General features: G+C 27.6%; 1 protein-coding gene across 4 annotated transcripts; it reads left to right on the forward strand.

Moving 5' to 3' along the window:
- The first annotated feature begins 159 nt into the window (after positions 1-159).
- Gfat2 (glucosamine-fructose-6-phosphate aminotransferase 2) lies at positions 160-27485 on the forward strand. 4 transcript variants are annotated; one of them, XM_029301459.2, is made up of 15 exons: positions 160-676; positions 12540-12647; positions 13299-13388; positions 15055-15198; positions 15698-15864; positions 17781-17922; positions 19423-19446; positions 20940-20960; positions 22528-22685; positions 22769-23008; positions 23085-23283; positions 23714-23958; positions 24742-24897; positions 24969-25097; positions 25761-27485. In XM_029301459.2, the coding sequence occupies exons 1-15, from the start codon at positions 670-672 to the stop codon at positions 26004-26006; spliced, it is 2076 nt and encodes a 691-aa protein (XP_029157292.1). In that variant the 5' UTR covers positions 160-669; the 3' UTR covers positions 26007-27485. The 4 variants fall into 4 exon arrangements, with proteins under 4 accessions (XP_029157292.1, XP_029157293.1, XP_029157294.1 ...); XM_029301460.2 differs by lacking the exon at positions 20940-20960; XM_029301461.2 differs by lacking the exon at positions 19423-19446.
- The last annotated feature ends 230 nt before the right edge of the window (positions 27486-27715 follow it).

Raw genomic sequence — 27715 nt, forward strand, 5'->3', positions numbered from 1 at the left:
CAGTGCTGCCAGTTCATGAAACGTGAAATCCCTTACTATCCAATAAGCCGACATAGGCTGCGATCGATAATGCACTATGAATGTTTTGAAACACCATTCCATCTTTGTTCCACATTCCATGAGAATAAGGATAGAATGATGTTTCGAAGCATTCGTAGCGCATTCTCGACCGCAACCGTAGAACATCATTATCTCAAATATAGGTTCTCTACCGCAGAAGACCGTGTTTCGGCCACCACCGAGCCCCGTTCACATGTCAACGAAAGGTGCCGAACAATTGTCTTGTTCACACGTGTTCGGCACTTCGCATCTTTCGTTGGCACTCGTGAAAACTCTGCCATCCGAACCTCAGCTCTGCCATACACGCCCTACATCTGTGATGGTGACGTTCTGTCAGTGGGAGGTGGCAAGCCCCACGTCCCATGTCCTACTAACTGACAGTACTGCCGCTTACCCGTCATAAAAGTTGCAAACACGCTGCCTCACGGTTCAGATTGTATTTCGGAGCAACGCGCGCCGGATATTACACCGGATAAACCGGAGTGTGACATTTCGCCTCTTTTATACCTCTATCAATATCTTTTTCACCGTACCCATCTTTTTCTACATTTGCTGTCTGCTCTCGTGTTTTTCACATATATACGTGGCAGATAAAACAACCTCGATAACATGTGCGGTAAGTATAGATTTTTTTTACGTGTCACACATGTCACATATGTGCGTAAACACCTGGCTTTTCTTATACCGGCTTGACGTCGCAGTTAACGAATGGCGAATTCAATTATCGCACTATATTTAACTATCATATGGTTACAAAATTATAATGTGTATATGTTGTGAATTTAAGCGGCATGACTGTAGAATGGATTGCTGTTTGATTGGTACGTTGATATATAATTGTTGTATTATTAATTGTAATAAACAGAAGTAATAACAAACAAAATTATGTAAAAATTTTTTTCTAAACGCAATATTCCTTTTCTGTATCATAAAAAATTTTGAATTTAAAATCAGAGGGCGCTAAATTTTTAGAAGACGATATATCATTAATAATATGTTATAGTTTGTATTGTGTTTGTATGCAATAATAATATATGTATATACATATATACACTGCATTAATCTGTATTAATATGAAATATAAATTCACATAATTACTATGTGAGCTCATAATTTTTTGTCTAATAATAAGATATTTTTAATTTTGTTACTATTTAACTTATCAAAAAGATACTCGCTTATATCTTAACAGAAAACATATTAAAAGAATCTATTGCTATAAATGTATTTATAATATTAATTTTATTTTAATGTGCTTTATATAATATAAAATTATATATTTTTTTATCCTCATAAATATTTAAATTTTAATATATAATAAATTTAATATATATATATATATATATATATGATGAGTCATTAAAAATCGCCACTTTCAATAAATTTTAAGATACTTGTTTAGTAAAAAAAATCTTTTAGATAAAAACTGCTTGATTTTGAAGAAAATATCCTAATGAACATCATTTTGTTTCACATACAAACACTTTCAGATATTTCAATTATCTTTTTTTAAGCAAAATTATTTTTTTTCTTACACTTAAAACGATTATTATTATTATTATTATTATTATATATTAATATTAAGATAATTATAAAGAAATAAAATTACGAGGTATTTTATATAATACATATAATTTTGATATAACAAAATATATCTTATATATAATATATTATTTATTTTTAAATAATGATTTTATATTATTGTAATATTTTTATATAATAATTTAATCGATAAATTAACTTATTTGAAATAAAAAAATATAAGAAAAATTTATATAGTTTATAAAATATTTTAATATAAATTAAATACATTATGATATAAACTATAAAACATATTTGCATTTACTTGAATACTTTTATTTGCTTTTCTATTCGAATATTTGTTAATTTCTCCAAAAGAAATAATAAAAATTGATGATTTTGCAATGCAAGTACACTGTTGCATTTACATGATGTAAAAGGCGCTTTTAAGGAGCGTACCCGAACCTTACAAACTCTTAAAAAATGTAACTTACAATCACTCTTAATTCTACTCCTACATCTAATTTACAATTAACTTAATTCTAAACTTAATCTACCTTATCTACCGAATTATATTAACTAATGGAGAGAGAGAAAAAGTTATCCCTATCTATTTTCCTATATATGTATATGTATATATATATATATATATATATATATATATATATATATATGAAAGTCATGAAAACGATGGAAAATCTCGTTACAAATTTTGAGGTTTTCAATCTTTCATCTTTAAAACTTAAAAACTCGGTAAATTTATGAACCTTTACTACAAAAACCTGTATTCTTCGCACGCCACAAATCCCGGACCCAATAACCCGAACCCAAAAATTTCTCACCCCAGATTCTCATGACCCATTACATCATGAGTTATTGCGTTATTGGGTCCGGGACTTGTGGCGTGCAAAGAATACAGGTTTTTGTGGTAAAGATTCATAAATTTACCGAGTTTTTAAGTTTTAAAGATAAAAGATTGAAAATCTCAAAATTTGTAGCGAGATTTTCCATTGTTTTCATGACTTTTGCTTGTTTCGGTCCATATTATGGCGCCGCCATCTTGCGGCGCTAAAAATAGACATTTTTGCCAGACAGCATCGAAAAATAGACATTTCAACGAAAATTTTGAGCCCTAGTAAAGTGATTTACGTCAAAAATTGAGATGCGCAGGGGGATGACTGATTTGACAGAGAATGCCCCATATATATATATATATATATATATATGTGTATGTGTGTCACATATTTTGATAACCATTATTTGTCATCGAAACACTAAGCGATATATTTTAATTTTAAATGACAAGAATGTTAATAAAAAGTTGTTAAGCTTTAGTGTATAAAATTACACGTTTCAGAAAGTGCATATATTAAGTTTGCCATAATTAATTTTAGGAATACTAAAGAATATTTTATAATATAAATATTAATAGAAAAGAAAGAAAATTATTTTATATCTTTTTTTTCTACCTATAAAATTCTTTTAAGGCTCTTGCTTTCTTGATTTAATATGACATTACAAGCAAGATTAATTACATTAAATACAAGTAGTCGTATAATTTTTTTTATAAAATATCATAAAAATAAACTTTTTTGTACTCATGATAATAGAGATTAGTAAAGTAAGAAAGTTCTTTTTTTTGTTATCTTACATTAATAAATATATATATATAATTTATTTGTATGCATTTTCCATTTTCAATGAAACTTTAAGACGAGTAATCACACACACACACACACACACACACACACACACACACACACACACACACACACACACACACACACACACACACACACACACGCACACGCACACGCACACGCACACGCACACGCACACGCACACGCACACACACACACACACCCACACCCACACACACACACACACACACACACACACACACACATGTGCAGTTATTTATTAATTAATAAATTGAAAAGAGACATATTTTACTAATCTATATCTCGGTGCTTGCATTAAAAAAATACTTATTTATTTTGATAAATTTTGCAAGAAAATATTATATAATTTCATAATTCAATATAGTTGCAGTGAATGCACAGGAATCTTAATTATTGATACTGCAGGAATAATGCAGAAATGTATTATTGTACCCTTATAGAAATTTATCATTAGTAACGCTAATTTATTTCTTATTTTGAATACTTAATCACTTATTTTGAGTATTTAAATTACTGTATATCAGTATTTTAAGTACTCAAAATAAGTGATTAATTGGTGTTACTAGTGATAAATTTCTACAAGGGTATAATATAGCATTTTGTGTCAAATAATTTTATTGATAATTCTATTTTGTCTTTCATAATAAAATAATGAAATTTTTGATATGCAATAGTAATGATAATAATAGATATGTAATAATTAAATTATATATAATTATTATACAATAAAAATAACTCATAGAAAAATGGGGAATTGGTCACTGTTTTATTTTCTTTTACTTTCACCGATTCATAATAATAAAAGCAAATAATCAACATTATCATTAATATTTTAGATTTAAATTTGTTATTATATTCATATAATAATAGTTGACGAAGAAATTAATCAAATAATGAATTAAATTAAACAAAAATAATTTAAATAACAAATAATGAATAACAGATAATAACGAGGATATTATTAATATATTTACGTGATTATATGTGATCGGAGCCATTTATTTTTTTTTTATACGAAGTACAACTTTCTCGGATATTGATTTATATGCAGATCATATTTCAACGGGGGGGGGGGGGATATTCATTAGTAATAAGTAACGTTAAATCTTCATTTGCTTGCGTATGTATAATTATCATACTAAATTAAATTAAAAAAAAAATTACATTATTTTTTCTTGATAAAAGTAATTATTTTATTATTATCACTTTTATAAACTAAAGAAAATATTGCGAAAAAATTATTTCCAAGAATTAGAATAAGTATTAATAGTTGAAGATTTCACTGTAGTCTAAATATTTTGAAATGTTATAATAACATTCTGTGAATATATTAATTTGTTTTTCTTACATTCTTAAGAAACTTTTTTTGCAATATTTATTATAAGAACACGATTTCTCAGTCACAATCGTATATACATATACCTATTTATTTTCTTATATAAACTTGCAATAAATATGTGTAGTTCTCATTGCATGTATTTGCAATAATGTGTCTCGTCTTTTTTAAATAATTTTTTAAAATAAATTTTTTAATGCTTTGAGCTATATTTTGTCAATTAAATCAAGATTGAATCAAGCTTGAAAATTGTGTAGATTTTTAGGGAACGAAACATTCACTCCAATTATCTATTTATTATGTATTCTCTTTATATCAAACAAAAATAATCTAAATGTACGTCACGCAGCTATTAGTATACTACAGTATCCAATATCTTATTTGTGAGAAGTAGTTTGGTACTGGTTTGATACGAGGAAATGTCGACGACTGGTCGAGTGAAAGTTTGCTCTTTTCGTGCTGCGCGAACCTGAGACGGTATAACAACACAGGATACTTAGCATATGACATTTAGCAGAAATATTCACCTTTGGACGCAGTTCCTTTCTTTTCGATCGTTCCTTTCGTTCTCGCCTCCTGGGATTCAATTATGTCAATATAAATTCAGCTTTTAAATATTCGAATTTTTCGAGGTGTATTCAAATATTCGTACTATTATACATCGACCAATTATTTATATAAAATAATATGAAAGATTCTGAACTGTATTTGTCATGTAATATTAATTTAAGACTTTGACTTTGAAACCACCAGCAATAAGATATGAGTGATATGCCATAAAAAAGATAATAATTATAAGGATTTCAAATTTCGGACAAAATTCTGTTTAGGTTTATTTATTTAGACATATTAACTTTAGCCTCATGGATTTGATATTGTTTTTCATTATATTCATTTTTCAATCCAATTTAAAATTTTGATTTATAATTTACATATGAATTAATAAGCACAGAAATAAGTGCACAAGCGATTCATTAAATACATTTACATTATCAAATATACTGTTCAAGTATTTTATGCTAGTATTATTTTCTTTTTGTTTTATTGAAGTTAAATTTATTGATTTTAAAATTATTTCTGTCTTTTTAAATAAGAACAGTCTTTTATATACAATAATTATAGGGAAAGTATTGGTATATAAGTTTTGTTAATATTGTTAAATATTATGATATTTATGATATTTAAATGATATTTATTTCTAATTTATCTGTATTTTTAAAAATCTATTGTATGTGAATAATCCCTGACAGGCCAACTAGACGAGGTTTCGACGTACTTGACAAATACTAGATGCATTCCGAACAAATACTTGATTTTAGATATATAGACGTCCATATATAGTCCAGAACCAACATAAAACGTTCAGTTTTTGAATAGGCAGTCTAGATTTTGTCCGTCTAGATTTTGTCAAAAAACAATGTGTCTAGATTATAGCCAAATTCGGTCCAAGTCATCCAATACTGGATAAAATTCGTCTAAACTTTGTTCAAGACTTGTTCAGAAAATTGCTGTTCACACTTTGTACAAAACTGGTTCAGATTGTTCATTATTTTCCCGGAGAAATCTGTCTAAATTTTATCTCAAACTTGTTCAGAAAACTATTATCCACACCCTTTGTACAAAACTGGTTTAGATTGTCTATCATTTTTAGCAGAAATCTGTCTAGATTTTGTCTAATTGTAAGACTTATCCGAAAAAATATTGTCTACATTATTAAAAACTATACAAAATTATCCAACACTTCAAGACAGGAATCTGTCTAAATTTTATCTAAAACTTGTTAAAAAAACTATTGTTCACACCCCGTACAAAATTGTTATTATCTTGTAATAGCATTTGCCGCTATGCGACGCAAGACGCACTGTCTATCTTGTATTCAAGTTTAATTACGAGAATTATATAAATCACATGCAAAAAGCGGCTATTACGATTAAATATGTTATTATTATTTTGATCAGTTTAATGTTTCTGATACGATCTCAACATAGGGAATTCAGATGTACATATGTTTATATATTATTCATCTTTTTTTTACACATTTTAGTTCCTCACTGTCTTTCAGCAAGATCTTGACAGTTTGAATGTCTTGACAAGTCATATAAGTTTTTTAAGGGGATCCTTCATGATTTTTGTTTTATCGACGCAGTCATATATTTTCGTACTTCTAGTATATCTTTTTTTTAATTTGATATTATTAAAATGCTCCTCTACGATTGCAATGCATGCATCAATAATCCCAGGGAAATTCGATTTGATATAAAAAATGAGAAATAACAGTTTTTCTTATTTATTTTCATCTCGATTTGACATCTCGAATTGCAGACGAACTGTCAACCTCATCATATAAAACATATGCACTTTGTACGAATAAAAATGCACATTCCCTGGGATTAGAGGACATAAAAGAAAGCATTCTTATTCTCTAAACTTAGATTAGAAGTCTAATAAAAATTTGTAATTAGAAATACTATATGATTCATACGTATGTGTGCGTGCATTGTGTATACGTGCATATGTTTTGGATATGTGTGCTGCTATTTTGTCGGTGTTCGTCATTTGCTGAGGGATCCCCTTAAGAAATAAATTAATTCTATTTTCTTATTTTTTATTTTAGTACCAAAACAGTGCTAAATACGTAATCGATATTAAAATAAAAAATCAACACAAAATAGAATCGATTAGTATAATTTCTGAAAAGCTTATACCTTTGTCAGAATGTTGTCCAAACTGTGGGCAATGTTTAGAAACCGATTAGACAGATTTTAGACAGATTATTTCATCAATATTTTGACAATGTAGACAGTTTTTAGATAGTATGTAGACAAATATTAGACAAGGAAGTCTAAAAATGAGACTGATAGATGTGTTCCGATGTCTAGAATGCATCTAAAACAAATCTAAGATTATGTCTACTTTTTGTCTATAGTCCATCTAGTGACTTGGCCCGCCAGGGATGGAACTTATGATTAGTACACGTAGTTTTGTATTGCTTTTATTTTATAGAAGATTTAAAGTATTGTTCTTCAATATAGATAAATAGCGTTAACCGTAAATAAGACCACATATGTATATTGTACATTATTCAAATTTTCTATTTTAAGATTTAATTTTTTAAGATTTTTTTAAGATTTTTGCATATAACAAAAATTAAATTTTTTTGGAAAAATTGTATAAACTATTGGTATAAAGTAGGGAAAAAAGATTAATAATCTTGAATTATAACTAAAGTCAATTTTCAAGGCGAAAATCAACCTAATTTTCTTAATTTAATTTTTGGAATTCTATTTTTTATATAAATCGATTCTTTGCAATGTTTGATATTTTTTTAATAAAAAGTTATAAAAATAGGATGACCAAAAATTGAATACAATATGTTTTGAACTAGAAAACATAAGCGCGCACTTTGCGCGCGCCGATTGATTTTATATGTTTGATTTAATATTATTTAGAACAACTGTCAAACTATTAACCTTCGCAATGACAGCTGTTTGATATGAATATGACACACAATGCGAATCGAGACAACCAATCAGCAACGCGGAAAACCGGCATACATGCGAGAATCGACTTTGCATGCCTTTTTTTACAAAAAGGACTAGTTTATACTTTATTTTGATATAATTTTATATCAATTATGAAATATCTGGTGATGTATTTATTTTTCGATGATCAATACTTTTGTACACAAAATAATGATACGAATCAATTAGTGTTATTAGTGTAAAGAAAATATATAGTTAAAGTACGTAATTTGCAATGAACACTTTATATTTTTACTATATTCATATTTTTGAGATAGAGTCAAAAATAAATCGAACTTTGAATATTGTTTTGTAAATAAAAAAGTGTGATTTATGCGCATGCGCATATAATATTAATTGACAGAAGTTTGAAAAAAGCTTACACTTACGAGATACATTTTACAAGTATCTGAAACTGATTTGATTATTTTTCAAATATTATATGTTGTTCAATACAAAAATCTGAAAGATACGTATTTTTTTATATATATAAATTTTGAGGTTTAAGGGGTGAAACACCTCTTTAAAAAAACGATAATTTCTTTTAAGATCGAATATCGTCAAAGTTATAAGAAATATAAAAAAATGTTAAAGGAAAATTTAATTGGTTGAAGAGTACTTTAAAGTTTAAAAAAAACATACAATTATGACGATTCTAATTAAATTAAAAGGTTGCCTGATCGAAAAAATAAGATTTGACAAAAATTGAGTATTTATGTTTATTTTCTTTATTATAATTTCGGAAAACTACATTGTGAATAAAATTCATCGTGAATAAAATCATTAGACAGGTGCTTTTGTACTTACATATGGTATGTAGATTTTAAGATAAAATTAATTTTTCTTCAAGATTTTACTGACTTTTGACATATAATCAATGGCACGTGTTTTTTATGCAATCTTATGGATAAATAAATGGAGACTTACAAAAAATTGTAGTATGTTCGAAGATTTTTCAGAATTCGTTGAAAGTCTACCAAATTTTAATTAGCTCTTAACGTGTTTATTTTTCTGAAACGCTTCACGTATTGTAGATTCAGATAAGGATGTTTTTTGTCTCGGAAAGTATCATTAAATAACTGTAAAGTCTCTGTAATAATTGATGATTAATGTCATCTTTGCATCATCAAAAAACCTGTCAGATGGATTATTTTAAACGACACTGCAAACATATGTATTATCTATGACATGATACTATCTATTTCAGTCGATTATTTTAAAATCAAATATTTTCGAGAAAAATATTTCTTATAAAAGTTTGTAGGGAAATGGACACAATATCATGATCTAGAATTATCTTTGGGTAGCGTTTTTCAAAGTTATTTAAAGGTCATTTAAAAAAATTCTTGTTTTTTTTAATGTAAATTATCCTATTTTTTTAAATTGATTGCAATATAAAACTTTATAAGGATAACTAAAAAGTAAGATTTTATACAAATAATCAAAAAGTGAATTTACGAGATATTTTATACTTTAATTTGACATAATTTTACATTTTACATAAACTATAAAATATCTCGTCAATTGTATATTTTTCGATGATCTTATCTCAATACTTTTTTAGGCACAAAATAATGAGAGGAATTAATTGGTGTAAAAAAAACGCATAATTATATTTAAGAAAAAATATATAACTACTAGTGTTGTAAATTACATACTTTTTCTTAAAAACAACTTTAAAAACAAGATATTATTGTAAGATAATTATTTCTTTTAAAATAGCAGGAAAACTGTGTGCAGGATTTGTTTATGAAAAAAACTATAGATTAATTTCAAGCCAGAAAAATTATATTATCATAAAATATTTTTATTGCAAAAATCTATAAATAATGAATTTAAATTTATTAAATTGTTATCTTATAGTATATATACTCTTATTTGTAAAATAATTAATATACATAAAAAAATCGATAATGCATAAATTGCAGAATAAATTATTACTCAAAAAATTATAAAATTTTTATGCAATGTGTTTACAAAATAAATTGTTTCTTTAGAGGGAAAAATTTTACGTACGAAATAGATTGTTCTTTTAAAGTTTAAGTCTTTAAGTAATATAAGAATTTATGGCATACAAAAACTATACTGTCCTGATGAATATTTTGTTGAAATTACAATAAATTCATTACAAATGAAAATTATTGAAGCATTATTGAAGAATCTATTTCAAGATTTCAGATTTTTTACAATAAAATATAATTAAATGTTATGAATTTTGAGAAAAATTAGAGAATATTTAAACTTCCGAAATATTATTTTGTTTTGAAATTTGCAGAATTTGATTAAAAATTGCGTTATTTTCAAACATATTATTAAATTATTAAAATATTATTTTAATTGCTACAGTTTTATTAAATATATGAAGTCACAATTTATTTCAATTTAATATAAAGATTTAATATAAAGATTTAAATTATAAATTTGATGACGCTTGTATATTATTTACAATAATAATCTTAATGTGTTGATAAGGCCGACTATCGAGCATAAATTAATAGAATGTTCACATAAAAAAATTAAAAACTTTAAAAACAAATTATTTAATTACATCCAAACATTATAAACAAAGTTGATATTATAAAGTTAAACGTTTCGACTGTACGCTGTCTTCCTCAATGTTTAAATCAATTATATAAACTTATTAAATGTAAGATTTAAATGTCTTATTGAATTTTTCCCTCGTACAAAAGAGACATGTAGTTTGCACGATTGGAAAGAAGAGAGTGAGATTCGAGAGAAAGTGCGCTCAGCCAAATGTAGCCAACTCGACAACTATATCTATATAGCTTTGGCGCACTTAAAAATTAAGTTTTTGTAAACGATAATCTCAGTAGCATATAGCAGCGTATAAAGAGTGCAAGTATTCAATTATTTTTAGTACTAATCGCCGATTTTCACTCTTCTGATTTACTAAAATTTTTCTTTATAACTAGTTTTTTAATGAAAATTTTTGAAATGCCATAAAAAAATGCTGTATTATGGAAATTTTTTATTTATCACAAATATGAGAAATATTATAGTATATTATATTTCTTTACCATATTTTTCAAAAGCTCTAACTTGTAATTATTATACACAAATATGTATAATTTTTATTAGTTCTTAAAATCAATTTTAATTAATTAAACACATTAATAAAAATTATATATTAATTATATATATAAATTAATTATATATATTAATTATATATATAAAATTATATATTAACTACTCAGTAAACTTTATTACAGTATAACTGATAGTATTTGAGATATAAAAATTTTCTTTTAACTTACGAAATGTACAATTTTGTTTATTTTAATATTATTTTTTTTGCTATATGAGTTGCAAAAAATATATCTAAAATATTGTACAACATAAAAACAAAATAATGGATAATGGAAAAAGTATTGACTGATTCTTATTTTTATTCTCTAATTAATTATAATGTGTATTATATTTTTTATTTTATAAACTACATAGCAGAAAGAGCGCACAGCTCGTTTAAAAATAATTTTTTTTTATATTCTTTTATAAAAACAATGATTGTGTACCTACAATAGTTATTTACGAATTATATTATATTGACAATAATAAGAGATATTTATATATATAAATAATATTATTTATATAATTATTATTATATAATTATATACATGTAAATTATATAATAGTAAAGATAAATTTAAGTTATTTGACTAGTTAGATATTTTTATATGGATAATTTAAAATTAAATTTCTTAAATGTAAGATGGCATTTGGGATTTTTCCTGCACTTTCCTTCTGTATTCTTGACAGCTTGTATTTCTACATCTATTATTTTGTTTTATGAATTAGCATATTGATAAAGATAGAATTAGAAATTTCATCATAGTTTCTCTTTTTTGACGAATTTTTGCGCTTCACAAGATTGAATTCCTCGCATTTCTGCATTCTGTTGCGAATACAACCTTCAAAAACGAAAGGCAATGCAAAGTTTAATAAAATTAACAGATAATCTGTTTTAATGGTACGAATGTTTTCAATGTTATAGTATTATTCTTTCGGATGATTTGCATGTAATTAACGAGTTGTAGACGCCACAAATACAAGTATTTTATAATACAATATTATACAAGAGTATTTTTAAAGATTACAAAAATTGAATTGTTTTTACACATAATCAGAAAAAGGCCATATCAATCGTATAATGATAGGAAAATAAATAACATTATATATTACAACGAATAATCTAAATAAAATAATATATGTGAAAATTATTATATAATTGTAAATGATTTATAGCGTTGTTAATGTATGTAAATGATTTATAGCGGAAGAAGGACTTTAATGTCTCGTTATCAATAATATCTCAATAATAATTAAATATTCATTATAATTATATTTTTATCATGTCAATAATTTGAGTAATAATTACAATTTCTATTTTTGGATTTTCAGGAATTTTTGCATATCTGAACTATTTGACACCGAAGAGCAGGAAAGAAATCTTGAAGTTACTCGTAGGTGGCCTGAAAAGATTAGAATATCGTGGATATGATTCTGCAGGTAAGATGATAATTTTAAACGCGCGCGTTTTAAGTTAATATTTCTTCTCATATAAAATTATATACGTTTGCGAAAAGTGAGGGAAAACATGAAGAATAATAAAAAGATTTTATGTGATACAATATGTCTTTCTTACATTAGAAAATTTAATATTGTAGAAAAATATTATATAAATTGTAAAGTTTAAAACATATTTGAGAATTATCAATTATTTGATTATAATTATATTATTATATTATTATTATTATTATATTATTAATTGCGGGAAAAATAATATTAAGTAAAAAATGATAATAATTAATTTTTTATGATTTTTTATTTTATATGCATATTATGAAATAAGTAACAATTTTGTGGTGTTTAACTTTCAAGAATCAAGAATATATAAAAAGATACTTCAAAATAATCTTGAATGACGTGTAAGCCATTAAATTTATTGCAGTAAAAAGAAAATAATATTAAATTCCGATCGTATTATTCGACTATTCTGCTCTTTTTATCTAGTCCTCGTTTTTATTTGAAAACCAGTTTCTAAGTAAGAGAAAGGAAAAAGTTTTTTTCGTTTTCGCACAAGCTAACGAATAAATAAATAAAATAATACGATACAACAGACTCATAGAAGTTTTTTTTTCACGGAATGTTCTTTTGCAGGCGTCGCCCTTGATAGCGCGGATGGCAAGGACATGTCAATTATCAAGAAACAGGGAAAGGTTAAGGCTCTCGAAGAGGAGATATTTTGTCGTAAGTGCTGGCTGGAGATTTTCAGAGTTTGAGATTATTTCATGGATTTTTTATCGATCGCTTTAGCCGTTATTGTATATACGAAATCTGTGATATTCTTATATCTGAAATGGATGGTTAAATCAGTTAATTCTTTTACATATTGAAGCTTATGAACCTGTTGAACAAGAAATGTAATAGTTCAAAGTTAAATAAAAAACACAGTTACTGATTTACAGTCAGTTATCAAACATGAAAAACTTGAGGTTTTCGTGTTGTTTGACTGAATGCAGTTCAGTAACTGTTCATTATTTAATTTCGAGGCAATTACATCTTTTGTTCAGCAAGTCATAAGCAATAACATGAAAAATCAGCAGATTTAACCGAAATCCATTTCACATAAGATTAGTGCAGAATACTTTTAAAACATATATCGATGGAAGATGGAATCTGATAACCTTAGAACATATAGATATGGAAGGGGGAATAGGAGCGCAAAACTGTGTCCAAGTTGGGTGCGAGAGAGAACCACGTTTTTAAGGAAAGAGAAGGATTGTTACCTCCGTTCGCAATGCGCAAACGCGAATTAGCGAAAGCACCAATTACATTTCCAGTTTCAAACGGCGCGGTAAGCGTGACGTCACCGTGACGTCATCTACGTTTGCGCATTGCGAGCATAGGTTAAAAGCTATCTTTTTCTCTCGCACCCAACTTGGACACAGATTTTTACCATGGAGAACAATAGCAATTCCCTTTCCAGATATATATGTTCTAAGCTGATAACCCATATTGTTATAGTCTATGGTTATAGCCAATTGAACATTAGGATTCTCTGATTGGTCAATCATACTGATTATCCTAGGTATTGTTCGATATATGTGGATGTGTGCTATTGTGGGGTGTGCACTAACGGGATCATCCCTTAATTGAAGAATAATTTAACACTTTATGTTTAAGATCTATGCGAGAGAGAAAGGTAGTGACTAACAATTATCTACAATGAACATGCGCTGATATCGTCACTATGGTTTTTCTATGGTTGGAAGAGGAATTATATGCTTTACTTGAATTTGACGTTGGTTTTTCAGTGCCATTATTGGTAACGGTTATGGCAATAACGATATTATGCGTGTTACGAACGATTACTATCTTTTTCTCTTCACTGATTTTGGATATTGGTTCGTTCTACGGAAAATATAGGATTTGTTTTTTAGTGCTGTACTGGTGAACTAGTGCACACTGATGCATTAGTGAACTAGTGGACACTAGTGAATTAGTGCACACTGGTGCGCTGGTGGACTAGTACATACTGATGCATTGGCGAACTAGTGCACTGATGCACTGGTGAACTAGTGCGCATTGGTGCAGTAAGTTAAAATAAAACAAAATATATTTGTCTCATTTTAATTTACTGCACTAATTTATCAGTGCAGTAATAGAGAACAAACCCAATTATAGACAATTCTTCTCCCAATGGCCTCAGCGGACTTAATCGCTAAGTAGCAATCAAACGTGACTGATTTCTACTTTCAGACCCAGCCAAGTAGTGTTAAATAACATCAAAAAATCTAATCTAGTAATGTTGGCCAACTGTTAAATATCCGCTGAATACACCATTGATATATGTTCTGACCTCAAATTCCATGCATTTTCCACAATGTAAAATCTTTAATGTTTATTTTTGCAGACACCAATCTTGATTTCGAGTCGCAAATTCAGTCCCATCTGGGTATTGCTCACACGCGATGGGCGACCCACGGTGTACCATCGGAAGTGAATGCTCATCCTCAACGCTCCGACAGTGAGCATGGCTTTGTTGTTGTTCACAATGGTAATTATTGTAATATAGAATTTTGTTTTGAACAAAAAAAGCGTAAAACAGATGAAAAGCTTGCGATATGCACATATAAAAAATAATTATTTTTTTATAATTATGTATATTAGGACTGATCTTATAGATTTCAATAATCTTGATATATTGTATATTATCAAGGACGCGACTTAAATTTTTGAAAGATTTTAATTGTTTTCCCATAATTTATTAAAAAAATTATAAACAAAATAAATTTAATGAATAAATTGTAATTTTCTGACATATACATATACTTTTAAGAAGAAATATATTTGATGGAATATCTGTTCTGTCTGTTCAATACATAGTAGTCATAATACTGCGTTTAATATGTTGTATTTGTTCACATTTTTCGTAAGTTATTTGCAGTGTAGTCTTGTACTTTTACTTAGAATGTAACAATTCTTTAATGAGTTAATACTTAAAATCATCGTCCTAAAATATTTCGATTCTGTACATATAATTATTTTGAATACAGGTATTGTGACAAATTATAAGGAAGTCAAAACTCTGCTTACACAGAGAGGATACGTATTCGAGAGCGATACTGATACCGAAATTATTGCCAAATTGATTCATCATTTTTGGGTGCAACATCCCAGGTACTCGTTTCGTGAACTCGTCGAGCAGGTTGTTCAGCAATTGGTAAGAATTACACTGTTAAAAAAAACATCGGCACAAAATTAGTCGTTTCTTATAGTTTTTTGGACGTTGAACATGAATCTGTCTTCAAAATTGCTCCATTATGTCACAATTTTAATAGACATACAATTAAAGTTGCAAAAAGGGCTATATTTTCACGAACTTTGTTATATTATAGCTACAATATGTGACGTGCTATTAAAAATTTTTTATTTTTTTCTTATTTTCTTTATCTGTATATACAGGGTGTCCCATAATTCGCGAACCACCGCGAATGGGCAGATAGAGCGTGTCAAACTGAATAGAAAAGTCCTGTATCATTTTGCGATATTCGCAATAATTATTGAGTTATTTATTAAAATATCTAAACGAATAAGCAGGTAGAAAGCATTATTTGATCGAGAGGTGGCGTCATGCAGCGAGCGGCGACCAATGTAGTGGCGCCGAAAAGTAAGATGATACTTTTGATACTAAGCGGTACATGCACACCGAGTCCGGCCTATCGCTTTCTACGCGCTCATTCGTTTAGATATTTTAGTTAATAACTCAATAATTATTGCGAATATCGCACAAAATGATATAGGACTTTTCTATTCAGTTTAACACGCTCTATCTGCCCATTCGCGGTGGTTCGCGAATTATGGGACACCCTGTATAAAGAACAATTTTTTGAATTTTTTCAAATGATCTTGCTGATAAACTCTAGCTTGCTTTAATTAAGAGCATCTACTTCCACCATCAAAAATTCAAGTAGTTTTCAGACTTGTATGTATAAGACTTGTATGGTCTAGAATATATTAAACCAATGTTCCCTTTTTCTATATAATTATGAGAGAAAAATGAAAGAAAGAAATTTTTTTAAAGAAAAGAAAGTAAATTAAATTATAACAAATATTCTATTATTAATAAATAATAAAAATAAATAAATAATAAATAATAATAATAAAAAAATGAATAATGAGTAATAAATAATAAATATTTTAAAGGTCAGTTATCAAGCGTTTTTGGTTCGGTTAACATGTGAACCACTTATATTCAGAGAACTTTTCAATTCTCTGAATATTAATATAACTATTTTGAGAGTGATGTTTCTCAGTTAAATAAATTATTAAAATATCTGATCGTTGTAACGATCACAAATACTGTATAATGATAATTTGATGTAAGAAGGAGTGATTATTGAGTGGCTGAAGAAGCACAAGTAACATATGTGCAGAAACGTCTCGTATTAAATTGTATATAAATGACAAAAAGACTATTCATTTTTACCATCCTAACTTTCGCAGCTCGTATTAGCCGTTGTTTATAGTGTTTATTTTTTAATAAATATTTTAATTAAAAATAATAATAATAAAATTTTTATTAAATATTTAATTAAAAATAATAATAAACACTCACTTTATTTTACAATCCGACGATTATATTTCTTGGCCGACTGGGGAATATAAAAATATTATGAACGAATAATTCCAATATTCTAGTGGTGAGGACCTAACTTCGAAGGTTTTTTTTAAAAAATGACAGACCATATAATTATACATCACGAATTTTATTATAAAAAATCTGCATGTTTATGTCGTTGATTGTTTAATTTATATTTATTTTGTTAGTATGTATGCGCTGAAGACCCCAAAAAGGATACGAAACGTCCGCTAATTATTTTTCGTTATTCTTTATAATTTTTAATTAACATATGTAATTGTATAGATTATTAAAGTAATATATGTAATTGTATAGATTATTAAAGTAAATAAGTTGCGCCTCAATAACCGCGTTTAACTCTCATTGCTTTTTTTTCCTTATATTGTTTAATTAGAAATAATAATAAAATTTTTATTAAAATAGATTTAAGAGAAGAAAGAGAGAGAGAGAGAGAGAGAGAGAGAGAAAAAGAGAGATAATAAAAAAATTTTTTTTAGGAAGGAGCTTTTGCTCTTTGCTTCAAAAGCAAGTACTTCCCAGATGAATGCGTGGCTACGAGGCGTGGATCGCCGCTTCTCGTTGGTATCAAGACAAAAACAAGATTAGCTACCGATCATGTGCCTATTTTATATGGAAAAGGTAAGTTTCAATCATCGCGGATCCAATTTCGACTTTTTATTATGGTATGGCGAGCGTCATGAAGAATTATTATTCTTGGCCGATGTCAAATATCGAAATTATAACTGTCGATGCCTCAACACATCGGCCACTACTTACTAGTATAAAAAAGGTTCAAACATTTTAACATCTTTAGAAGAGCTAGGAACATTAAATACATATCCATTATCCTGGATAAATAATTGGAGAAGATATGCAAAACCGGTAATGCTTCTAGAATCTCTCTTATCTTATTTAATTTATCTACAGTATCGATACATATTCACCGGGCTCTACCTGTGAGAGAAAAGTGGTTCATGTAACTAACTAAGCATGTGTGCTTTTCCCATTAATCCAAACTATACATTTGATAAATGGAATGAAATTAGCGCTCATACAACTAAATAATATCCGGCTTTATTGTTGTTATATCATCTTGCATTTTGATTATATATACTGCAACAAATTGGAAATATTATAGTATTGAATGCGATTATTGAGATATTGTCAAAATGTTATCTAATATTGTTACCAAACAAGTATCCGCTACATATACAGGGTGTTCGATAAGAAAATGTTGAAACTATAATCAGCTCATTTATTTTTAATGCATGCAGTTATTGAGAAAACAAAAATTATGTTGAAAGAAGAAAAATGTTTGTATATACCAGTTTATTTTATTAATAAAAAGTAATGAAAAACGTGCTAATAATCACATATATAAACTAATGGTATTTTCGAAGTGCGCATTATTTGAATTTGTACAAAATTCTATTCTTTTACGAAAACTCGTAAAAACTTTTTCTAACATGTCATTTTTAATGTTATTGACGATCCTTTTAATAGCTGCTATTAAATCTGGCACTGTTGAAAATATTTATCATTAGTTTATGTGATTATTAACACTTTTTTCATTACTTTTTATCAATAAAATAAACTATGGTATACACTTTATTTATATCCATTAAAAACTGCAGATTTTCCTCTTTCCAACACAATTTTTGTTTTCTCAATAACTCCATGCATTAAAAAACGACAGCTATGGTTAGTTTCAGCATTTTCCTATGGGACACCCTGTATTTGTGATTGGAGTCTTCGATCATGTGTCTATTCAAGTAAAAATATTCGTTCAAGATTAAAAAGCGTGTTTCTCTCTCTCTCTCTTTTGAGCTATTTTTATATTATGGAAGAATATTAAATATATAATAATAGATAAAAAATTAGATATTGTCACTATACTTTCTTGCTTGCAATTTTGTTTCATGTATTTCTTTTATTTTGTTTTTGTACTGTAATTGTAACGAAGTTGGAATAGATGCATGATTATTAATCTGAATACTTACACACTTGCCTGTTTCTTAGAATTTAGTAAATATGTATACTGTTGCATTCTTTCCGTGTGAATTTAATATGAATTACTATAGAAGTATTTCTTTTGCATGAACACCTTGCGGTTATGTTCTACTACTTTTACGCCATCAGATGACCTTGAATACACAAGAAAAGGTATATACACTATTATATTAAATTTATCTTGATTATTATCCTCGCCATTGGATCTCTCGCTATAACGAGAGAATGAAAGAAAAGAGCACACAATATCTCTATGTGGTATGTAAATCGAAATGCTATTCGTCGACGTATTTATATTATTTATATAATTAATATGGATGTGTGTGTGTGTAAATATCGCTTAATTTGTCTATTGTTGAACAATCGAATTACTCTATCGCGCAAGATCTAATAAAATTAAAAGGAATGCATCTTCTATATCCTTTTGTTTTCTCATTTTAACACAATATAATATTCACTCGCCTGCTACTAATTAGCATACTTTTGTGTTCGCGCCAAGTGAATCATGATTATATATATAAAATTTTGCTTAGTCACAAAACTTTTATAATTTTTTTTTATAAATAATGATTTATCATAATCTATGAAAATATGTTTTCAAGTGATTATAATAAACATTCACCATTGATGAAAACAATCACAGTTCAACGCTATTAGTAATAACTTGTCAAATTAGATCAAAAGAGATCATTTACTGGTCAAGAAAATTGCTCAAGTGATTTGGCTCAATAATAATAACGCTCGATCGCAAAGAGGACAAAGAAATTAAATCCTTTTCAACCTTCAATTATAGTGATGTTTATCGTGTCACATAGCGATGTTTAATAAATAGCATTATTTAACGTTAACTTTTCTAAATTATTTCGCGTTTGTAGCATTAGTCCAATGTAACTAGGCTTTGCTTAACAATCAACAATTAGTTTACATAAATGCAGAGTGTTTTATTGTGATTTTTTAAATGACTGAGTAGCGCATCACATAAAATTTTGCTTTATGTTAGAGAAAACATTTACGCAGACTTATAAAATGGTGAAGTAAAATTATAAATGATTTAAACTATTTAAAAATAGTCGGTATAGTCAACTATTTCCCAGCGAGAAATCACTAGTTAAAAAGACGTCGAATCAACATTTTTTACACCAAATTTAATGTAAAAGACGTTGATTCGACGTCTTTTTAACTAATGATTTCTTACTGAGTTAAGAATATATCCTACTCATAAAAGTGAGAAAATATAACATGGATTTCAAAACGCTTTCTTTCCAAATTATGTATATGTATGTATATGCATATGTGTGTGTGTGTGTGTGTTTGTGATGACATAATTTTAAAGTTTGTTAAAAGGTTTACATCAAAAATCGATAAATATTTTGGAAAATAAGAAAATTATTGTTTAAAAAATTAAGAAGATATCTAAGAAGAATAATCTTTTTTCAAACTTTTAGTTGTTTTATTTTAATATCCATCAGCGCGTGCTTAATGCTCATTATTCTTTATGCCACACAGTATTTATTCATTATATTGAATTTATATTTGTCATTACATTAATTTTGTTATGCTATTTATCATTATTGCGGCATTAATTGTGCGCTAATCGTTTTTGTTTTCTTTCTCGTTTTTCTCCTCCCGCGTCCCATTCTGTGCAGAAGGTGAAGCACCGTCTCAAGGTAATACTTCATGTTAAGTTTAAGCTTCCTTGCTTTGTATTCTGCACACTAAATAATGAAAATGATTTTATGATTTACCTATTATAAATAAATATAATCACTCTTTTTTTAACTTGGATAAAAGCTTGGATGTCTTGCAGATCTTCACGCATAAAGATAAGAATGGATGATGGGCAATCACGTTATGCTTGCAGTACGTGTATCATAATCATCTTTTTATGTGTATAATAATTCTGCCGTATGTAATTTACAAATTATTCCTTTTTCCCTATTTATATCGAAAACATATCGTCAAAGGAATCATATAATATCCATCGAAATTTATTCTTTCTTCATCTATTATTAGGAAAGTATGTATAATAGTACTATAATGAGTACTACTTTAATTAATAAGAAAATATGTATTCCATTAATAGTTTTATTGATCGTGTGATCTCGATCATTGCTATTATACATATATTTTTTATGGCATCGACATTATTTATATTAATTTCATCATCACGGTGGTATTTTATCATTATCTTGCAGCGAGCTGTAAGATTAACATTTGAATATCGTTAATATTCCTAGTATTAACATTTTAGTATCGGTAATTATATTTCTAGAGGGATATTGTAAAATATAAATACCTAAATTTTATAATAAACGCTATATTATCTCTATTGACCTTATTACATTGTACGATATTACATTTTATGCCAATCTGGTGTTGGGCTTAGAAGATAGAAGGAAAAGTATAGCGATTTAATTTTATTTAACTTATCTGGTGTAATAAAAAATAGAAATATTAGAATTAATAATTAATTATTTTAATCTTGAATATTTTAGTTATCAACTTTGAATCTTTGTTATCACTAACACAATCGTAAAATAAAGAGGCATTTTCTTTTTGCTACTCCTATTGATATACAATATATGAATTTTGTAAAATATAGGATGTTTCAGAAATAAGTAGACAAACTTTAAAGCATATATTATATTTATTTATCGTAATAATGAAAAAAGATTGGCAAATGTATACATAGAATAGAACACCCAGCTAGAATTGTCTTGACCTTAACAATATATGTCTAGGTCACCACACTGAGTAAGCATTAAACAATTTTAGCCGTCGCTTGTTGTTTATTAAAAAAATAGAAACAAAATTTTTGCTCATTTTTACTAATTTCAAATTAATTATTTGATGTACGTATAATTTGTCAAAGTCCATATTTTAAATATCCCATTTATATAATATGATATTTTTTTATCATTATAATAGATACAGTATGTTCCTAAGTTTGACTACTTATTTATGAAACACTGTGTATACATATAAATATTATAATATTTTTATAATATTGTATTACAACTGATTTTCTTATTAATATAATGTATTTGTCATACTTTTATTACTTCGGGAAGTTTTTATCGAATAAAATAAAAACTTTTGCAGTAGAATATTGTATTTTGTTTTAAAATTCTGTTTAAAAATTGAAAGACTTTCATTTTTTTTAAACAAGATTTTTATATATGTATTTTGCTTTGCAAGATAGAACATTTTGTTAAAACCTTTACTTCTGTGCAGATCATCGACCACATGGTAGAGATACGGAACTTCCGGTTATACCGCGTAGCGACAGCACGTCTGAATTTCAACCCCTCGAGGATAAGGAAGTTGAATATTTCTTTGCTTCTGATGCGAGTGCCATAATCGAGCACACAAATCGTGTGATATTTCTGGAAGTGCGAATTTTGATGTTATACAATATGTCAGTTTTTACACTCAAGAGGTTACGCAGAATCTTAAGTATACTTTTTGTCGATAGGACGATGATGTGGCGGCCGTCAAGGAAGGTACCTTGAGCATTCATCGCCTTCGTCGTTGCATGGACGATCCTCATGCACGTGAGATCACAACGTTGAAGATGGAGATTCAGCAAATCATGAAGGGCAACTATGACTATTTCATGCAGAAAGAAATTTTTGAACAGTCGGAATCGGTGGTGAACACCATGAGAGGACGTTTGAATTTTCAAGATAACTCTGTCACTTTGGGTGGAATTAAAGTAACTAGTTGTCAAAAAATTATTTCTACACATTTTAAGCTTTTAAGAAAAGATACTAGTGCCGAAACCTTTTCAGGATTACATTCCCGAGATCAAAAGATGCAGACGCCTCATGTTGATTGGATGCGGTACGAGTTACCATTCTGCTATAGCTACGCGACAGCTTCTCGAAGAACTGACAGAATTGCCGGTGATGGTTGAACTTGCGTCCGATTTCTTAGATCGCAACACGCCAGTCTTTAGAGATGACGTTTGTTTCTTTATCTCTCAATCAGGTAAGACTTTACAAATCGGGTCAACTATACAGGGTAACTAAACAAAGATATACAAAGCACACCATTTGGTGTAAGACAACTAAATCGACAAACTAAATCGAAAAGTCCTGAGCCATTTTTTAATCTGAGCTTTATTTTTGATGCTATAAATTGTTAAAGTTTGCCAATCAGCGCGTGGTTACAACGAAAAACAGCGTAGGCGCCACCTCAGTAGACGTGTATTAAGGCCTAATTGGATAAACTTTAACAATTTATAGCGTCAAAAATAAAGTTCAGATTAAAAAATGGCTCAGGACTTTTTGATTTAGTTTGTCATCCTGCAGCTGATGCTATGCTTCGTATACCTTTGTTTAATGGGTCTAATATAGATGATAAGAATTATGCGATTATAATGAACAATAAGTTACCCTATTCTTTCTATTAACGATAGGCGAAACAGCTGATACTTTAATGGCGCTAGATTATTGTAAAAGTCGTGGAGCTCTTATTGTGGGTATAACTAATACGGTTGGTAGTAGTATTTGTCGCAAGTCCCATTGCGGCGTGCACATCAATGCCGGTCCCGAGATTGGTGTGGCAAGTACCAAGGCTTACACTTCGCAATTCATTTCTCTCGTGATGTTTGCACTAGTAATGAGCGAGGACAGAATCTCTCTTCGTGCGAGACGTTTACAGGTATATTTATTTGTGTTTAATATTATTAATTATACTGTTCAACAAAAAATGACTTTTTTCGAACACCGAAACGAGACTGGTTATTTTTTATAGTTTTTGGATCCTGAACACGAATCTGTCTTCAAAATTGCTCCATCACATCACAATTTTAAGAGACATGCAATTAAAGTTGCAAAAAGAATATCTTATGAATCATAACTGAAAATTTCTATTGAAGGTTGAAAGTTCTAACAATATACTTTATTTTGGTTGCAAGAAAAATTTTTTAAGCACGTCGCATATTGTAGCTATAATATAACAAAGTTCGTGAAAATATAGCCTTTTTGCAATTTTAATTGCATGTCTCTTAAAATTATGACGTGATGGAGCAATTTTGAAGACAGATTCGTGTTCAGTGTCTAAAGAGCTATAAGAAACGACTAGTTTCGTGTCGATGTTTTTTTTGTTGAACAGTATTATAATTGATTTATTGTCGTATTATTCCCTAAGAGTTTGCAAGGTGCTTTTGATAGAACCGTTCCCGAACTTTTACAATATATATCATACCCTTACTCTATTTTTCTCTTTTTCCTTCAATTAATTCTGTTTTTTTTCCTCTTTCTCCGAATCTATTCCTTCTTTCTACAATTTTTCCAAGCAGGCATATGGGATGTGTTATTGATTCGAACTGGATTCGAATCACGGATCCTTCACATATTAGGCCATATATTATTCCCATTTGTGTTTAATATTTACATGTTGATAAATTAGAAATTGTAACTTAATCGTACACATATTTTTCAGATTATTGAAGGTCTGAAAAATCTTGATAATCTCATTCGTGAAGTATTAAAGCTTGATGATAAAGTAAAAGAATTGGCTAAGTCTTTATTTCAACATAAGTCTCTGTTGATCATGGGTCGTGGATATAATTTTGCTACATGTATGGAAGGTGCACTTGTAAGTTCACGATAAATACATGTTTCTTTTTGCATAATTCATGTGTTACTATAATTTGTTTATATTTGTAGAAAGTAAAAGAATTGACATATATGCACAGCGAAGGAATTATGGCAGGTGAATTAAAACATGGTCCATTAGCTCTTGTTGACGATTCTATGCCAGTGATTATGATTGTGATGAGAGACCCGGTATACAAAGTAAGTTAATATTTAATAATCATTTATGCCATAAAAATATATTTATCTTAGCTATTTTCGATTTTTTTAGATTTTAGCTTTTTTATAATGAATTTTATAATACTTTATTTCGTAAAAAAAAATTTACAAAATTCGTTAATCTATTATTTAAAATTCAAAGTATAAAAATGAGAATTACACCGTACGGGGAAAAGTTTTTATGCATTTCTTTTTTTTATCTTTATTATCTAAACATCTATTATATAAAAAAATACTAAAATACTAAAATACTTAAATACTAAAATATCCATTAATCTAATTTTTATTATTATATGCGAGAACTTATAGAATATACAGAGTGTCCCATTTTAATTGTGCACCCCCAATAACATCGCAGAAAGTGGTCGGATAAAAAAAAGTTTCAGACAAAAGTTGTTGGATTTTGGGACATACGATGATGATCTTGATCTTATTATCGTGGATTACCTTGATCAAGGTGACCTTAATTTTAGTTTTTCAAATGGAATGATCTACAAGATTTTTGACATTAAATCACTTTCTACGATGTTATTGGGGGCATACAATTAAAATAGGACTGTATATAAATATAAATATATTGTATATAAAATAGAATATATGTATATAAAATATATCATATTTTTATTATAATTTGATTTATTACAGAAATGCATGAATGCACTGCGGCAAGTTACTGCCCGAGATGGCAAACCGATCATTATTTGCGAGGAAGGAGATGAAGAAACGAAATCTTTTGCTGATAGGGCACTTGAAATACCCAAAACAGTCGATTGCTTACAAGGAATTCTCACTGTTATTCCTATGCAATTATTATCATTCCATATTGCGGTTTTGCGTGGTTGTAACGTAGACTGTCCAAGAAACTTGGCAAAATCGGTTACGGTCGAGTAAAGATCAAACAGATACAAATACGGTGTAAATTCGTTCGGAATATGTCACAAAACCACAAGTTATGTTTACTACGATTTTATGTTTCCGAAATTTTTTAAACTATACAAAGATGAGAGAACATAACAAAAGAAAAAAAATATCATTAAAAAATATCTAGAATCTAAATAATAAATATTTACATTTGTTGATTTTGACATACATATGTTGTTAAGATCATAATTCTAAGTTAATAATGTCCAAGTTTTTAGTTGTCGCTATATATATATATATATATATATATATATATATATAGAGAGAGAGAGAGAGAGAGAGAAAGAGTTCTTTATTCCTTTTTTAATAGTAAGCGACACTTAAAATTTTTTAATCAATATATATGTCAAGACGAAGATTATTGGCGATAAATACATTAAATATTTATCTGATATAATTGTAGTAAATATTATTTAAAGTATATGTACTTAAACATCACATATTACAACAACAATTAATGTAATGTTCTTTTTTTGCAAGAGATAACATGAAAAAAATTTCCAAATATATAATTTTATTGCATTTAATATTGTATCTTAACTTATATAATATAAACTGATATAATTTTTAAATAATATTTTTTTAAACATGATTATATTAAAAAAACAATCTTTTGACAAATTTGACAAAATACGATGTAAAATCTTGAGAAAAAAGCCCATATATAATAATTAAATATAAATAATTATGTATAAAATATGCCTATATATATTTTTTGTGTAATATTTGTCCGTATGTACAGGAAAAATAATGAAAAACAAATTTAAAAAATAGATAAATTTCTTTCCTATTTTATATGTTTTTAAAAGTGATTTAAAAAAAAAGAGAAAAATTGTTTATTTATAATATTATATATAAATTTATATATAAATAAATAAATATATATATATATATATATATATATATATATACATATATATACGAGCAATTTTTTCTTCAAACAATGTGAAAATTAAGAATCATAATTACCAGTTCCGTTTTATCGTCTACATCAAAATAAAGAACTTTAATAAATAAGTTTTAAATATATACGATCACATCAAAAAACATTTTAACTCATGGACAACGAAGGAAGAAAGAATTTCGAATAGAAAAGAACACTATATTAGAATTTAAAGAAAAAAGCGACTGAAGAGACACAAGTTAATTTAGAAACGTCTCGCGCATTTTTATTTTATTTGCGCATTTTTATTTTATTATGTATATCTCAATTTGTAGTATACATCTATACGAAATAACATCTTTGTATCGTGATTTTCAAACTTGTACAAGAAACTATACATACAAAACGAGTATGATACATAGAAATTATTAGCTCGTTTGCTTTAGACAGTAATCATCGATACACAAAAATATATAATTAAGTAATTATTAGGATACGTATTTTTTAAAATTTATTGCATACAATGCTAAAAAATAATTAATCAAATATATATTATTAAAATTTAATTTATATGTGCAATAAATTTTTTTTCCCAGCAGAAGTTTCCTCGAAACATTTAAGCACAAATTCTAAAATAGTAGTTTCAAAATTCTATAATATTTTTAAAGATAACAAAAGATATTAATAATTTTAAGTAAAATTTTTGTTGTTATAATAAACAATTTAATTTTAATATCATTAGAATATTATTTAGCAGCGCGCCCAGTTTTTTTAACTAAAATTTTTTTATTTCTTT

Source organism: Nylanderia fulva, unplaced genomic scaffold, assembly GCF_048542155.1.
Source record: "Nylanderia fulva isolate GAGA-0341 unplaced genomic scaffold, ASM4854215v1 Scaffold64, whole genome shotgun sequence".
Lineage (NCBI taxonomy): Eukaryota > Metazoa > Arthropoda > Insecta > Hymenoptera > Formicidae > Nylanderia > Nylanderia fulva.

Bases quoted from the DNA above. Each gene is read 5' to 3' on its own strand.
- Gfat2 (XM_029301459.2), top strand. The intron at 23,009-23,084 runs GTAACTAGTTGT...AAACCTTTTCAG, and splicing joins TCACTTTGGGTGGAATTAAA to GATTACATTCCCGAGATCAA. The intron at 24,898-24,968 runs GTAAGTTCACGA...TTATATTTGTAG, and splicing joins CATGTATGGAAGGTGCACTT to AAAGTAAAAGAATTGACATA.